At 35.2% G+C, this 16,448-nt stretch overlaps 3 protein-coding genes across 4 annotated transcripts; 1 reads left to right on the forward strand and 2 right to left on the reverse strand.

Annotated features, from left to right (window-relative positions):
- Positions 1 to 1,996: 1,996 nt before the first annotated feature.
- LOC100240917 (amidase 1) lies at positions 1,997 to 5,006 on the reverse strand. The gene is made up of 9 exons (XM_002284787.5): positions 4,782 to 5,006; positions 4,247 to 4,399; positions 3,758 to 3,882; positions 3,516 to 3,641; positions 3,063 to 3,245; positions 2,832 to 2,979; positions 2,568 to 2,736; positions 2,328 to 2,462; positions 1,997 to 2,223 (listed from the first exon to the last, which is right to left on the reverse strand). Exons 1-9 carry the CDS (start codon positions 4,889 to 4,891, stop codon positions 2,071 to 2,073), a joined length of 1,302 nt encoding a protein of 433 aa, XP_002284823.2. The 5' UTR covers positions 4,892 to 5,006; the 3' UTR covers positions 1,997 to 2,070.
- Positions 5,007 to 6,102: 1,096 nt separating this feature from the next.
- Positions 6,103 to 12,196, reverse strand: LOC100254480 (uncharacterized). Its single transcript, XM_002280844.5, has 7 exons — positions 11,802 to 12,196; positions 10,390 to 10,484; positions 8,428 to 8,507; positions 8,280 to 8,335; positions 8,055 to 8,167; positions 6,559 to 6,620; positions 6,103 to 6,444 (listed from the first exon to the last, which is right to left on the reverse strand). Exons 1-7 carry the CDS (start codon positions 11,941 to 11,943, stop codon positions 6,150 to 6,152), a joined length of 843 nt encoding a protein of 280 aa, XP_002280880.3. The 5' UTR covers positions 11,944 to 12,196; the 3' UTR covers positions 6,103 to 6,149.
- An 887-nt stretch (positions 12,197 to 13,083) lies between these two features.
- LOC100263173 (putative pentatricopeptide repeat-containing protein At3g05240) lies at positions 13,084 to 16,214 on the forward strand. Of its 2 annotated transcripts, none has more exons than XM_010661535.3 (2): positions 13,084 to 13,206; positions 14,306 to 16,214. In XM_010661535.3, the coding sequence occupies exon 2, from the start codon at positions 14,367 to 14,369 to the stop codon at positions 16,062 to 16,064; it is 1,698 nt and encodes a 565-aa protein (XP_010659837.1). In that variant the 5' UTR covers positions 13,084 to 13,206; positions 14,306 to 14,366; the 3' UTR covers positions 16,065 to 16,214. The 2 variants fall into 2 exon arrangements, with proteins under 2 accessions (XP_010659837.1, XP_002284834.1); XM_002284798.4 differs by lacking the exon at positions 13,084 to 13,206 and adding an exon at positions 13,377 to 13,573.
- The last annotated feature ends 234 nt before the right edge of the window (positions 16,215 to 16,448 follow it).

Consider the following 16,448-nt stretch of genomic DNA (forward strand, 5'->3'; position numbering starts at 1 on the left):
TATTGATATTCGATTGGAAGTGTGTCAGCGATGACGCTAGGCTCCAAAGGGGGCGGAATGTAGTGTCTCACATCGCTCGAGGAGTGGATGAGGAAGAACCATATATGAAGGGTTTTCACAACACACTATCAAGGCCTTTTCTTAAGGGTGTAGGTCTAATAAAAAAGTAAAACCAAACTAGACAATATCAGGTGGAGAGTGAGGTTGTGACACCATAAGTCACAATAAAGATGTCATATTGCATAAAGCAATAGGTTTGATATTCCTAGTCACTTCAAATCTTTGAGAAAAGAAGTTTTACACACTTATACACCCTTCAAAATGTTTTAAAACATTGCAAACTTGATTCTGGGATCCCTCAAGAATCCCTAACTTACCTAATGTTATAACATTTTTATATTCACTCAATTGCAACCTTCTTCGTATATGTATGCTCTTATTAATTCTATAGCTACACATGAGAGTTATAGGATTAAGACCCGATTAAAATCAATTTTTAAGAAATCAAAAGCTTTTTTTTTATAAAAAAAAAAAGGAAAAAAAGAAAAATAAGTTATGACTCAAATAAAACCGAATATGAAAGTTAGGAAAATTTTATTTTTCCATGTTTAATTAAATTTTACAATGTTAATATTTCCTTTAAAAAAAATTATAATTTGGACTTCGATTTCAACTTCCAACTAAAACAAGAAATAAAAAGCTATGGTGGAGGAAGCCTAAAAATATCATAATGGGTTGAATTTGTAATTATAAATGAAAAATGTGTCATTTATATCTTATATTAATTAATATGAAAGAAATTAAAGAGATTGAATTATCTTGAATTTGTGAAAGGTTTTAAACTTTAGGAGTATTTTGACCCACTTATATAATTTCATACAAACTTATTTGTGAAGCTTTGAGTTCTACCATTATTTTGTGAAGACTTTTTTTAGATATGTCTTTAAAAATATTTTTTATTTATTTTGATTTTGTAAAAAACAGAAATTATAAATTTAATTTATATAATGTAAACTAAATTTAATTCACCTCATATTAAAAATAAAAATAATTTTTAGTTACAAATAAATTTAAAATAAATAGTTTTTAATAAAATATGAATATTAATAATATAATAAAATTATAAATTATATTTTTTTATAAATATTATAAAAATATAGATATTAACATTAATTGATTTATTTTGTTAAAAATAAAGAATAATTCTTCAAAATCAATAATTAATAGTACTATTATATTTTCAATGAATATAAAAACGAATAATATTTAATTTTTTAAGAAATAAATGAGCCAAATTTTTCATTATAAACTTACATTTATTACTCAATTATCAAGATGACATTTTCAATTATTTTATTTAATTTATAATTAATCAATTTGTTTTTTGAATTTTAAATTATTCTAAAAAATTACAATATTTATTAAAAATTTTAAAATATTAATTATGTCCATTAGTTTTCATAGTGATTATATGTATATATTTTTTTTGAGTTTGAAATTATTTTTTAAAATTATTAAACTTATTAATACATATAATACAAAGTTTCACTTGATTTGAAATTCATTTTCTCTAATAAAAAAAATTGGAAGAACAATTTTCTATTTTACTTTGTTTTTAAAAATTGTTTTTAAAGAATAACAACCAAATAGTGGTATTATTATTTAGAAAAAAAATTCTCAAGGATTTTTTTAAATGAAAATAAAAAATTATTTCAAACTATGTACAATTTGAAAATTTTTTAAATAAAAATAAAAATAAAAATATTTATTTTAAACCATATATACGATATTATAGACAATTTTTTTTTTTCATTTCCATTTTTACATAACATTGAAATGGAAAAAAAATTATCATTCCAACCTTACATTCGTACCAAATTCATTCCTATTCACGAGGGAATAGGATCGCAAACAAAATATTCATTTCTATTCCTCATTCCAGTGTATCAAACACACCCCATATGTGTGAATAGAGAGAAATGCAAAGCACAAGACATGCAAAACAGAGCCTTGTTATTCAAGTTGGTACTAGAGTTTAGAACTGAATAGTACAAAGAGATTCAATTGAGCTCAGTAACTTGTTTTCTCTGCTACTTCAACCTGTTCTTTGATACTGCCATAAAGGGTCTGAACAAGATTGAGTAGAAAGCCATCAGAACCATGTTTTGCCAACAAGGAAACTGCCACAGGAAGATTGTCATACAGCCCCAGTGGTATGCTCACCTGTGGATTGAACCATTTCCCAAAAGTGAACAAAAAATTTCCCAAATGACTGATGATAATCAAGGAAAAGATAAGATCACAATGGGAGAGAAAGAGAGGATCACCTGGCAAAAACCAGACACCCCAGCAATGGACAGCAAGCTAAAAGCCCTGGCACGAAAACTTTCAAGTGTAGTAGGGTCTGTTTGCAGCTTTGGTGGAGGCCCAGGTACCGTTGGCAGCACAAGGACACCAGAATCCTAAGATTAATGCAGGCAAACGTGAATTCATGGAGAAATGGTGTCTTCTATTTTGTTGGTATAGCTGCTTGTGTGAGTTTTGGGAGAGAGAGATGGAGAGAGTACCCCAAGAAGATCAGTAAGAGCCGAGCGAAATTCAGTCTTCAGAGACTGACAGACATCAATTTTTTCATCTGTTGTCCCTAGGGCTTCCCATACTCTTTCTCTGATTCCAGGCCCTAAATCAGGTTGAACTTCACGGACCCATTCTCCGTGGTTATTCTTGAACTCATACCTATGCTTCAAGATCATCAACAGCACTCCAATTATCATTCAAGCACATTGTTGAATCCACTAAGAATCCAACAGAAAAGGGTTCAGGACCTGTACCTTTGAAGCAACCTCATGGCAGTTGAAAGGGCTGCCAAGGATGGTATATTGTACTCTTGTGTTTGATTTTCTTTACTCATAAAAGGCTTCAAACTTGTAACTTTGTCCTCTACATAGTCCCCAAGGCTTACATGCTTGACAATATCACCTGCACTAGTAAATACAGAAAGTGTCATCTCACTCCATGATAATGAAATGTAGAGTTTTGTAGTATATAGTCAAACTACTTACTCCCAAATAGCTTCTCCACTGATTTAATAAGAACTTGAGTTACTCGATCAATTGGAATGCTGAGGAGGCGGAAACAATCTTCAGGAATGATAATCTGACTAGGTTTGACAGGATTAACATCAGGGAATGGCAGCAAGACATGTCCAACTCTGTTCAAGATCTCAGGATCCCTAGCAAACCATCCTGGGAGTGAACTTGGGGTCAAAGAAATGAGATCAAAATTGAAAGAGTGCTACAAGTTTAGGAGCTCATAATTCATGAAACATTAGACTAAACACAACACACATTACCTTCCAGAAAAGTAAAATAAGGGAAAATTTTCATGAGAATTCAGCTACATGTTCAGCTTCATAGCAGAAAGATGTTTGAAATGTCGCATTGGTTGTCATTCAGACAATTTAATTGGAGAAAATCAGGCAGAAGGTATTAAGTCATTATATTGTTGGTTCTTACCTACAGTATCAAAACTTTGTGCCATAGGAATGACTCCTGTAGTAGAAACAACACCATGTGAAGGCCGGATGCCAAAGATTCCACAGTATGATGCAGGGACTCTTACGCTTCCTCCAGTGTCAGTACCTGTAATGGAGGAAAAACTCTGGTTCAACTAATTAACATCATAAAAAGAATTGCTCAGAAGTTCTCCAAGATTTAAGAAAAATAAAAAAGAAAAAAAATGAAAACTAAAAGCTTACCTAGGGAGAAATCCACAAGCATTGCACCAACTGCAACAGCAGATCCACTAGAAGATCCTCCAGGTACCCGATCCGGTGCCTGTGGATTTGTGGGTGTGCCATAATGCTTGTTTTCTCCATTTATACTGCCAAAAAATAGTCATTTCTGCCACATTATTCAAAAAAATATGCCCTGAATTTTCAAGAGACCTTTATGTGAAGATGAAAAACCAGGTGACAGCCTTAAACCATTTGAAAAGCATTTGGAAATCAGCTGAGATTGAATTGATTTGACTTTTTATTGGATAGCATTCAAATGCACTGGTTCATCAAGAAGAGTATAGCAATTTCTAAAATGGATTCATGACAAAAAATTTGAGCTGATATTCGTTCCTGAGTTCCAAAATTGATAAGTCTTCAAATTTCATCACAATTATAGGCATCTCATGCAACAAGATTTAATCCTTTAAGCCAAATGAGCAAAATTCAAATTGGGTTCTGCACTCTAACCTGTATGCCATTTCATCCATGACAGTCTTACCAACACATGTGGCACCTCCTTTTAGAACAGCCAAAACCGACGGAGCCGTCAACATGGCTGCCTGATGAGTCCTTGCCCAATCAGGATTCCCAAACCCAGTCACATATCCATCCACATCAAATCTGTTCCAAAATTTCCCCAAAAATGAAATAGAGAAAAATCACTTGAAGTATGTAAAAACAATTTGGATAAAACCCAGTTGCTGAAACTGATCAATGAGTTGAAACACATAAGAACAAGTATAACAGACTCTACAAATTTCAAATTCTCAAAGGGGAAGGAGTAAAATCATTTGAATTATGATCATGTGTGTAATCTTAAAAGAGAATATAGATAAAACCCAGTTTCTGAAATTGATGAATGAGTACGGAACACAGAGAAACAGTACTTGTATGCAGATTTTCTATGTGCCCACATAGGAGAAGAGTGATATTATGAGTTTAATCAAAGAAATTGATTGAATCAGATTACAGATTGGAATGAGAGTTGTGTGGAGGAACTCACATGTCTTTAACTGCAAAGGTGAGGCCATTTAAGGGAAGTTCATGGGAAGAAGAGCTTGGTTGTAGAATGAATCTCTCCATGAAAGCTCCATAGTTGGACGCTTTTGCCATCTCTCTGCTACTGTTCTTTCACTAGCTCTTCAGTCAGTTCCGTTTGTTATCAGCCTTGGACCCTTGGTCCGGTAATTGTGGTCCAATGGCCGTTCTACCCCTATGATTCTTGGTAATTATGGTGTTCTTATGAGTGTGCTTGCCAGTTTTCTACAAGGGGATAGGGGCATTTGGGTACTTTGATTGGCCTATACTTGATTCCTCCGAGAAGGGTGGGGATTGGATGAAGGAGAAGGTGTAAGGACCCTTGTGCCCTTTATCATTAGGATGTTGAGTTGGCAACATATGGCCCTGACTCCTAAGAAGCATATGGAGGGCAAAATGGGAAAGAAATGGAACATTTTTAGATTTGACGAGTTACCCACCAACCAAATCACTCCACGTCACCTTAATGAAATCCATTTCATGAATTTACAAATTATTTATAGCACTATACTTTTGGGGGAAAATGCTGACAACATTTAAAAAAAAACAACTACAAATAACTCAAAATTATTCTAAAAAGTAACATATTTTTAAAAAATATATGAAAAAATTTAATAATAGTGTTAAAAAAAGGCTTCTTCCTTTTTTTTTTTTTTATAAAGAATAGAATGCCAAAAATTCCGAGGCTAGGGTACATTGGATTAATTGGATATAATAGGATAAGAAATATATATATTATTTTCAATTAGATGTGATATTCTTAAATATTATATTTAATGGATATGAAATTTTAAAGTAATATATCCAATTAGATATGTTATATTATATTTATATTTAGTTTATAAAATAAATAATAAATAAAATAAAATATTTATTGTTTTTCAATATCTAATATCAATTTATAATAAAAATTATATTATCTTCCAATATTTTCTATTAAAAAATATGAAATTTCTCATGTTTAATGATATTCATAATTAAAATATTTAAAATACTATATAAAAGGGGATTAAAAAAATAAAGGTGAATTTATCTTATCACATATTTTATTAACTTATCTTATTTCATTACTATTCATGCATGGAATAGGATCCGATGATATGTTATCCCCTCTCTTATCTATCTTATGTTATATCCAACCGAGTCACCGACCAAACACCACCTAACCAAACATGACCTTACATTCTAGGATGTGAATACTTGTAAATGTGACCCAATGCAGACATAAATTTGGGATACACAGAGTCATTAGCAGATGGGATGGGGAAGGAATCCTACAAGGGAAGTTCACAAAAGAAAATCAGACCAACTTCCACATTAGCAAGGAAATGTTTCAATCAGTGCCATCAGAGTCATAGTCAAACAAGTACAAATAAGGAACAACATGTGTGTGTCCATTCTGTTCTTCTACACCCTCTGTGGTTGCCATAGGGTTGGTCCAACCCAACTGCTGCAGATAAACTTCATCATAGGCTTCAATGTTTAAACCTGATGCAAGAAATAGTTCCACCTCGTTTACAAATCGGTCTGTTCTTCCTGTTAGGAAAGGCCTAGCTGCATCAGAGACTGAAGCTTTGAACTCTTCTTGTTTTCTTTCAGGTGTAATTGTTTGACCTTTTTGCTCGGTTCTAGAACGATTTAGAGTCGGGGTAAGTTCATGCATGCCAAACATTGAAAAAATGATTATAAAGCTCAAACTGTATTCTAATTGCTGTTGGATGAAAAAAACTAATGAATGTTACCTTTTGATGACTGAGTCAAGCACACCAAGGATGTGATGCACAATAATGTCAACATCTTCCTCCTACAAATAAGACGGAGAGGGAAATAAGTTTAGCACTTGTGCATGGATTTTGCTATATAAAAGGAGCATTTAGGTTATGACTTTTAAAATTATCACTAGAACATTATGTAAATGTTATGATTCTACATGCAAAGATTTCAGCATTATAGCTTATGATATTAGAATCAATTTCATCCCTGTTCAAACATCTGGACATTTGGACAAGACATACTGTAGAAAACTTGGCACTAGGACTGGAACTGGGTTGATGTTGATGAAGCTTTTCAAAATGGCAAGATCAGAGCAAAATCTGGAAATTTATAGGCTCCTTCAGTTGAGCAGGAAATGGAAGTGTTAAGAAAAGGAGGTATTTGTGCTATTGGATCAGATGTGTGTCAGCTGAGATAGCTTGTGCTGCAAAATGATGGTAATACGGCTTTGTGAATCCATTTCACTGGTCCATTTTGGGCTAATATCAAAGAGAGACTCAGTAAGTATATGTGGCATACAAACATACACTAAAATATATTCTGAAATCCATTTCAGTGGGATGGTAACAAGAAACTGAAGTTATGCCGATTTTCTCAGAAATATACTTCAAGGTAGATGACATTCTAAATTAAATACATGTCAAACTCCATATATTGGTGCTTACACAATCAGATCTAGACCAATACAACGTATAGTATTCACAAAAGAAAACAGAACATTATCCTCATTTGAAACTGATTTATCAACAGGTTTATAAGGCTTCATTTGGCAACCATACCTTCTAGTGAAGTGCTTCAGAAAAAAAAAAAGAAAAAAAAGGCTGCATAAATAATATGTTCCTATTTATCAAGTTAAAAAAATTTGAAATTCTGAAGCCTCTACTTGAAAGCTCTTCTGTACAAGCATCCCACTTCTAATTTGACTAAAAAGAGTTTTCAACTCCAGTCATCTTCTGTTTTAGACTTTTTTGATTGTGCAACCAAACAACCTATAAATCTCTTAACAGTTAAAAAGAACTTCTACACAATCAAAAAAGCTATGCCAAAGGGCTCAATTGGTGAGCTTGCTTAGCTAGATGAGCCTCTTCCCACAAAAAATAGATGACCACGCATTTGGATGTTCAAGGAAATAGAATTGTCCTATCCTATCTTAGAGGGCATTGATGTGCCAAATCCACCCGCAGAAAATGAAATCATCAAAGAAGGTAGAGTCAACACCAAAAAACATGGCCCAAAAAAAAAATAAAAAAAAATGATATGATGCATTTTGGGAAATCTTAATACTGAACATGTGCCATTATCTCTGACATGGATTCCATTTAAATCTTTCTAGAGGATTGATTTGAATGATTGAAACCTATCATGACAATGAAGTGATTCAGTTTCCATGGGACATCCACCAACATCAAATATCATGGGAAAAGGAAATGAAACACGGGAATAATAAACTGATGACTACATTAACCTGTATTAGAGCTTGAATCTCCCTTCTTAACCAAGCCTGCAGCCACTGATTTGGCTGACGATACTTATGGAACTTCCAATACCGCGACACATTGAATTTATCATTTAAGATACCTGTTTTAACACATAATTAACTGAAAACGCATATAGATAATAGTAGGTTTTTCAAGAAATAACTGAAAGGAAAGAGTGAACCAATGAAGCAAATTGATGTGTGGCATGATACCTGGTTCAGTGTAGTAGCACTGTAATCTATACTTGTGAGCTTTTGAAAAGGAAAAACTGTGGATGTCATGAAAGAATATATAGAAAATCATGATATCTCATAAAATATGAAAGGAAAGTCAAAGAAAAGAACCCAAAAGACTCAATACCTTTTCCCAAAATCCTGGTTAATGTAATGTTGTTGAAAAGAACTCCCATCATATCCATGTACAATAGAAAAATTTTCAGTCTGCAAATTGATCAGACCAATGTCAGATTGACTTTTTTTTTTTTTTGATATATAAACACACAGAAAAAATATATGAAGAAAAAAGGGCGCTTAAAAGGCAACCCAAAGCATACAAGAAGTATACAAGAAACGCCAAAAGGCAAGAACAAAAAGAAGCAAAAACTCACCAGCCCTCATCTAGAACCCAACCGATCAAAAAAGTTGATTAAAGGTAAAGGTCCTACATCTAAACAAGACTTAGACCAAGACCAAAGATTACAAACCAACGAAAGTTTCATCATTTGAATCGAAATATCCTTATTAACAAAAGCTATCTTGTTTCTTTCCTTCCAAACTGTCCAAAAGAAACAAAGAGGAGCTGCCATCCAAGCCTTTCTATGCTTCTTGCCCACAAAGGAACCATGCCAGCCTAGAAGAGTATCTCTAGCCGACAGCGGAAGGACCCACGTCACACCAAACAGAGCAAAAACAAGCTCCCACAAAACCCTTGCCTTGGAGCAATGGATAAGAATGTGATTAATCACCTTGGAGCAATAACTAAACAAAATAAATATATTAAAAGTGCAATCTAAAGGTGCAACAAAGTACATAGGCTGTATACAAAAGAAGCCTAGAAAGCAAAGCAAAAAAGAAAGGGGAACAAAAAACCATCCACCTCTTCAAGGAGATCTTAACCGGTCTATAAAATCTAACATAGTTAAGGAACCACCATCAATGTAAATCCTAATCAACATCAAGAGATTACATAGAAAAGAGAACCATAGCGCATGAACAATTCCTTGCTTTCAAAACATCTCTGGTTCCTCTCTTTCCATAATGTCCAAAATACACATGAGGGAATAATCCTCCAAACTTTCTTCCATTTCTTATCCGTGAAGGAGCTATGCCACCCTAATAGGGTTTCTTTTGCTGAACATGGTATCACCCATATGTCAAATCGACTTCACCAAGATGGACCAAGGGCTCAAAAGGAAAAATGAAAATAAATAGGACTTATTGATTTAACTAATGGAAAGATCTATCCACAATTCCATATCATTTAATCTTTTTAGTTCTTATTAGGATATCTTTTATTTTTGTTTAAGGATCCATTAAGAGAAACAGCCTCAACTTAGAAGAAATTCTGAATATAGGTCTCTTTGATAAAGGAGATAGCCTCCTCAACAGCAGTAGAGAAGTTATGCTCATAGAGAAGAGGAAAATCATAATTTGAGAAATTAATGTCCTCCAAGATTTTAGCTAGTATCTAAAGCCCTCCAGTGTTCTTAACCTCCATAAGACATGGCTGTAAGAACCACTTCAATCTTATTGACAAAATGATGAAATGAGAGCAATCAAACACCAATTGAGTATGCAACAGTTCAATATTTCATAATCCTTACATTGAACCTTTTTTGTTTGCAGTTCATTTAACTATTTGTTTTTATAACAAGGAAAAAGCAAACCCCTGATAGTTGAGCTTGAAAAGTTTGTAATGCAGACTGCAGCGGTTAGCAACTAAAATTCATCTGACCCTCCATGCTCTCCATCTGGCTAAACTAAAGAGAAAAACAACTCTATCAGAGACAAGGCACTAATACTAAGGCCCATTGAAGCCTCCTTGAACATATCGACATATCTCTCTTTCTCAATGTCAGTACCTAGCCAATAATTGGATTCCTAACACATCATCCTTATGATAACCCTTGAACATACACCTGAGTCCCTGATATCATCTGAAGTTATAAGAGACAGTTCTCGTGGGGGTTACCTATTGATATGCTGTCAAGAAAGGGAAGCTGACAACTTGGAAAGCCATCATCAACAATACAATATCACATTCACAAACAAGGTAAGTGACAGGAAATGAAAGAAGTAGAAGAATGATGTGACTAAATCAAACCTTGCAGAAAGGACATTTTATAGTGGAAGACAAGCGACAATGTTTACTGGCAACCACTTTGGTCCAACGTACAATGCAATCATAGCAAAATTTATCTGCAACACAAGAATGGTAAGACTAAAGCTTGACCAATTGCAAACAAAAGAACCTGCAAAACAACAAACATGTTATAGTACTTGTCTCCCACCCTATCTTTACACTCTCAGTTGCTCAAGATCAAGCAAGATGTTATACAGGTCAAATATTCAACAAGTCCATCTTAGACCCAAAAGGAAAAGAGAGAGAAAAAATGCTCAGCCATGTGGCTAATCAGGTTTTCTGAATAGATAAAACTTCAAATATAGTTTGAAGGAAGTGAGAAGTGTAAACAATTAAAATCCATGCAGTTATTTATAAACAATGCAGGCTTGGAGCTTATTCATTCTTCAAACCAGCAAAGCAAATGACGAATATGAAAATTTCACTAATCAATAGTAAAATCTACGTTGTATTGGACAAAGGTTGGAAGAGCATGTGCTACAATCATATGATTTACTTTTCTGTTTGTTACCAAATTGAGTAGCGCAGCAGCAAAATGTAGTTATGCAAGTCTTGCTTGGGGATAATTTTTGAAAATTCTACAAGGGCAGACTGAAGAATATCCTCACTAAACAAATTTGATAGGCATCTTCATGCTAATGGCTATGTGACTGAAATTAAGCTGTTAAATTGTCAGGGAATGTCAAGGGGGGTCTGTTTGGTCTAGGGCTCAAAAAGAAACATATGAAAATGGCTCTCATTTCTGAAATGAACACAACAAACTTTGAGATTGATTTGTATACTTTTGCTTCAGGTTTCTTGATCAGAAAATCGAAATGGCAATGTAAAAACCTATCAGAGTATGGGTCATTTTCCAAGAAATTATTTGAGAAACAGTCTTCATAAGAAGAGCTGCAAAGTGTGTTTCCTATGTGATTTCCATTTTCCATTTTTGAAATTGGAAAACAGTTTATATTTTGAAAACCAATCAACCCCTAAAGTTGATTGTTCATAACCAAATCATACAAACAAATCATTTTCAGAATTATTATTCTTTCTAATGGGCAAGACAATCCTTAAAATATATCAAATCAATCTCAACAAAAGCTAAACAATCAATCTGTTTCAATCAAATAATTGAACAAAAAAGGGGTTCTTCACCATCATTTGCAGAAGCTCACTGAGCAAAAAATCAAAACACCCAGAGTCGGTGAGAAAAAACACTGGAAACGAAATAAACTAAATCTTGAATCGACCCAGTTGGGGTGAGCCTTTCTTTGTGTGGAAACCATAATATTCAAGACTTTTCTTTCAGTTTTATTCTCGGCAAACAAACAGAGGGTGGGTCGGAGTAAAGCATGAAAACACCAGGAGGCAGGAGAAGAAGAACGTACGAAAACATTGATCCAAATAGGAGTCCTTAACTACAGGCCCAAGACATATGGGACACGGGTTTGGACCCTCTGAGGGGGAATCGTTGCAACTGGTATCCTTGCTCTGGTTCATCATCGTTCCAGTCAGTTTCAAACCCTCCATCAAAATTTTATGTGGAGGTTTTATTTTTATTTTTCTATTTTATTCATTTTATATATTAAATGATTGTAAAGAAAAATATTAAATTTAATTATATTATATAAAATTTTATTTTTTCTACAGAAAATAAACTTATTCATTTTGTTGGTTTTTATTTCTTTTGAAGTGTTATGTTGATCAAGATTGAAAAAAAAAGTTGAGTTAGATTTGGGTTACTCACCTAGAATTCTGAAGTCTGATTGATTAGGTTTAAACTTGAATGTTTATTATTCAAATCGAATGGAGGAAGTTTATTTTGAAAAATGAAGAGATCAAGTGCCTAATGGAAAGACCACTCGTGTCCAATTGAAATATGAAAGTATGGTGCAATGGATGTGCATCAGAATGGTAAGTGTCAACACCTTAACTCTTTCAAAGGGTGATAATAGAATGCGGACGTTAATGGCTATGCCACACTAAGGACGAGACATGGAGCCTTATACATGGTCAAGATCTATTGGTGAGCCTTGTTAGCATTGATGGATGAACGTAATGTCACAAGTTTGGTGCAACTCATAAGTGCAATATATTGTAGTACATGACATGAGATGTCTGTTTCAAATGGAAGAAATCAACAAGGTTGGCATGTGTGGGGCAATAATGCAATCAAAAGGTTGTGTGACACCAATATCATGACAACTCGAGGCATAAGAGTGACACCTTGAAATGGTGGAAGCCCAAACACAAGGCTATTGACACATCAAGGAAATAACATATAGCATGGGATGTTACAAAGCATCTAACATAGGACAAACACATAGTGAATTGAGAAGCTTGTTGACAAAGGACACAATCTAAGCAAATCTATGCAATGTTGAGATATATAGTATGTAGTGGTGAAATCCTATTTAAAAATGGTAAGAACAAAAGAATTTTGGGGATATATTTTGTGTATATAACAATAAACTATTAATTTTGAAGTAAAAATGGTAAGAATGATAGAAGGAAATCTTTTATTTTTATTAACAAATAACATAATTTGATGCAGGCTTGAAGCCTAATCTTGGATTTGCTTTGAAATCTCAAATTTCAATTGACATTATTTTATATCTAAAAAAAAAAGGCATAAGTATAATTTTGGTGGTATCCAAAATTTCCCATATTTCACAATATTGTCTAGGGCCTCTAGCCACCACAAGCTGACCAATTTCATGTCCCACATTGCAAAAGTATATGAATTCAAAATTGAAAAAGAAATGGATAAATTTCAAAAAGTCTCCTTTAACGGTCAGTTTTCTTGATCTTCATCTCCATGTATATATATTTTTGTTTTATTTTAAATTTTTAAATTTTCTTTCTTCTTTTCCTCCTTTCTTCTGTAAAAGGGGAAACAGAGAGGGGAAGGGAAGAGAGGAGAGAGGCAAACGCAGAAGATGCTTTACTTCAACCCCCAACTTATCCTATTGAAAGTCTCTCCTCTCCGATCTCCTAATCCTCATTGCTTTCCCAAATGCTCCAATTTCTCGGCACCCATTCGCTGGTCTTTGCTTCAGTTTTCAAACCAAACCCAGATATTCGAACCAATTGTATGTGCAAGAAGGAACAGAAGGCGATCTGGGTCCTCATTATCGACAAAGTTCATCCTCGAATCAATGTGGGTCATCGCATCGAGTCTGAAAATCTTACCGGAGCCCTTGAATTTGGTTGTTTCAGAACTCTGTGCTGGGAATGGTAATGGTGGTGGGCTGGGGTTTCGGAAGGGTTTTGGAGGAGGAGGAGGCTTTGATGGTTGGAGAGGAAGGAGGAGACGATTAGGGTTAACGCTCTTTGGGTTGGTTATGGTTTTTGGTTTTGCTGTGTTGATTGGGCGAGAACTAGGAACTGAATATTTTTGGGGGGTTTTAGGGGTTTCTCTATTCGGGTTTTCCATTGGAGGGTGGAAGAGAGGGTTTAAAGATTGGGTTTTAGGGTTTTGCTGCTGTGCTGTTTTGATGGGTTTAGGGTTGAGGAATCAGGAAGTGCTGAAATGGCTTGAAAGGTCTAGGGTTTGTTCTCCAATTATGAATGTTGCAAGGAGAAGAAGAAGAAAAATAAAACCATAAATCAAATTTGTTACATTCGTTTACCTTGTAATAAGATGATTGCTTATTTATTTATTTTATCAATCTCTCCGACAATCATATTGATGAATTGATCAATGAGTTTGGGACTGAATTTTCCTAGACAATGTGCAGACATTTAAATTCTGAAACAGACCAATTAATTTGAATTATCCTATGAATAGTTGAAGACATTCCAAACTTGATATGTGCTGATGAGTTTGAATTTTCCTAGGAAAGTTGCAGAAATTGAAATATATCTAATGATGCCATATATTTTTTTGCAGTTCTTGAAGATACCCTTTACAAATCCCATGAGTCTGCTGCTTCTGAACAGCAAAAAAGCTCATGAAGAAACACTACAACTCCATCCTCTCTTTGTTGGAAAAATGCAAAACCATGGCTGAGTTGAAACGATTGCATGGATTAATGATCACTACATCAGTAATCCAAGATGTAATCCCACTGAGCAGGCTTGTTGATTTTTGTGCATATTCGGATTCCGGAAACCTCAACTATGCAAAGTCAGTTTTCAACCAAATTGATCGGCCTAGTCTGTACATTTGGAATTCCATGATCAAGGGTTACTCCATTAGTGAAAGCCCAGATGAGGCTTTGACTATGTACAGAGAAATGCGGCAAAAGGGTTATGCCCCGGATCATTTCACCTTCCCCTTTGTGCTCAAAGCTTGTTCATTGGTTAATGGATACAATTTGGGGCAGTGTGTTCACAACTGCATTGTGAAAACTGGGTTTGAAGTGGATGTGTATGCTGCTACTGCTTTGCTCCAGATGTATGCAGCTTGTGGTGATATGGAGGCGGCTCTGAAAGTGTTTGATGATATTCCCAAGTGGAATGTGGTGGCCTGGACTAGCTTGATTGCCGGGTGTATCAGTAATGATTGCCCTAGCGAAGCTGTGAGGGTGTATAAGGATATGGAGCTTTGGAGTGTCGCCCCAAATGAGATCACAATGGTGAATGTGTTGGTTGCATGTGCTAGAAGTAGGGATCTCAATGCTGGAAGATGGGTCCATGATCGAACTGGCCAAATGGGACTTGATCCCTTTCAGTCAAATTCAAATTTCAATGTAATTCTCGCCACTGCCATTGTTGATATGTATGCAAAGTGCGGTAGCTTAAAGACAGCCAGGGACTTGTTCAACAAAATGCCTCACAGAAATTTGGTTGCTTGGAATTCCATGATTGGAGCGTATAATCAGTATGGCCAGGCCAATGAAGCATTGGATCTCTTCTCTGATATGCGAATTGCTGGTTTTGATCCAGACAAAGCTACATTCTTATGTGTGATTGGTGCCTGTGCCCATTTGGGGGCCTTAGTATCAGGCCAAGCTCTGCATGCCTATGTCTCAAAAACGAACCTTACTGATGATACTGCCATTGGGACTGCTTTGGTGGACATGTATGCCAAGAGTGGAGATGCAGAAAGGGCTCAGCAGGTCTTTTCTGAACTGCAGAAGAAAGACGTCACAGCATGGACCAGCTTGATCATAGGCCTAGCTATGCATGGACATGGTGAGGAGGCACTGACTTTCTTCAAGAAAATGCAAGAGGACACAGCCCTTATTCCAGATGAAATCACATATATTGGGGTCTTATCTGCCTGCAGCCATGTTGGAAAGGTGGAAGATGGGAAAAACCACTTCATCTCCATGAAGAATGTTCATGGCATAGAGCCAACAACCCAGCACTATGGCTGCATGGTTGATCTTCTCAGCCGAGCAGGTCGGTTGGGAGAGGCAGAGAGGCTAGTAGAGAAAATGCCAGTTGAACCAAACACTGCCATATGGAGTGCTCTCTTGAATGGGTGTAAGATTTACCAGAACATCGATGTAGCAGACCGGGTAAGAAGGCGGGTAAGAGAGCTGGAGGTTGATGGGAGTGGAGTTTATGTGCTGCTTTCTAACATATACGCCGGAGCCTGTAGATGGGAGGAGGTGAAGATGGCTAGAGAGCTAATGAAGGAAAGAAAGATTCAGAAAAGTCTTGGGCATAGCTCAGTTGAAATGAAGATGTTGGCTTCATGATTCTTGTGTTTTCTACATTCATGCTCTTGTATCAGTTCCATCGCCCTAAAGACTTGGGGCTTAGTTAGCAATGTTCTTTAAATCTGTTGCTAAAAATAGTAATCAGTTGTTTTTGGAAATAAAAGTATATCTTAGATACTGTCAGCTCTACCTTAAAGGGCACTTATGGCTTTAAGACGTGGTTATAGAATGTTCTCGTTGTATCACATGGGATTGTGGAGCCTTCATAAGACCAAACAAACCTTTACACGGGTTAGAGATCTCTCCGACTCTGACCACATGGGTACCATTTATAATCACCCGTATCCACAACTTGTACCTAATCGGATTATGATATAAAAAATATTGCAAAAGTTCATTTTTGTTAGTAACATTTTTATTGTA

This window comes from Vitis vinifera, chromosome 14 (assembly GCF_030704535.1).
Source record: "Vitis vinifera cultivar Pinot Noir 40024 chromosome 14, ASM3070453v1".
In the NCBI taxonomy this organism is placed as follows: domain Eukaryota; kingdom Viridiplantae; phylum Streptophyta; class Magnoliopsida; order Vitales; family Vitaceae; genus Vitis; species Vitis vinifera.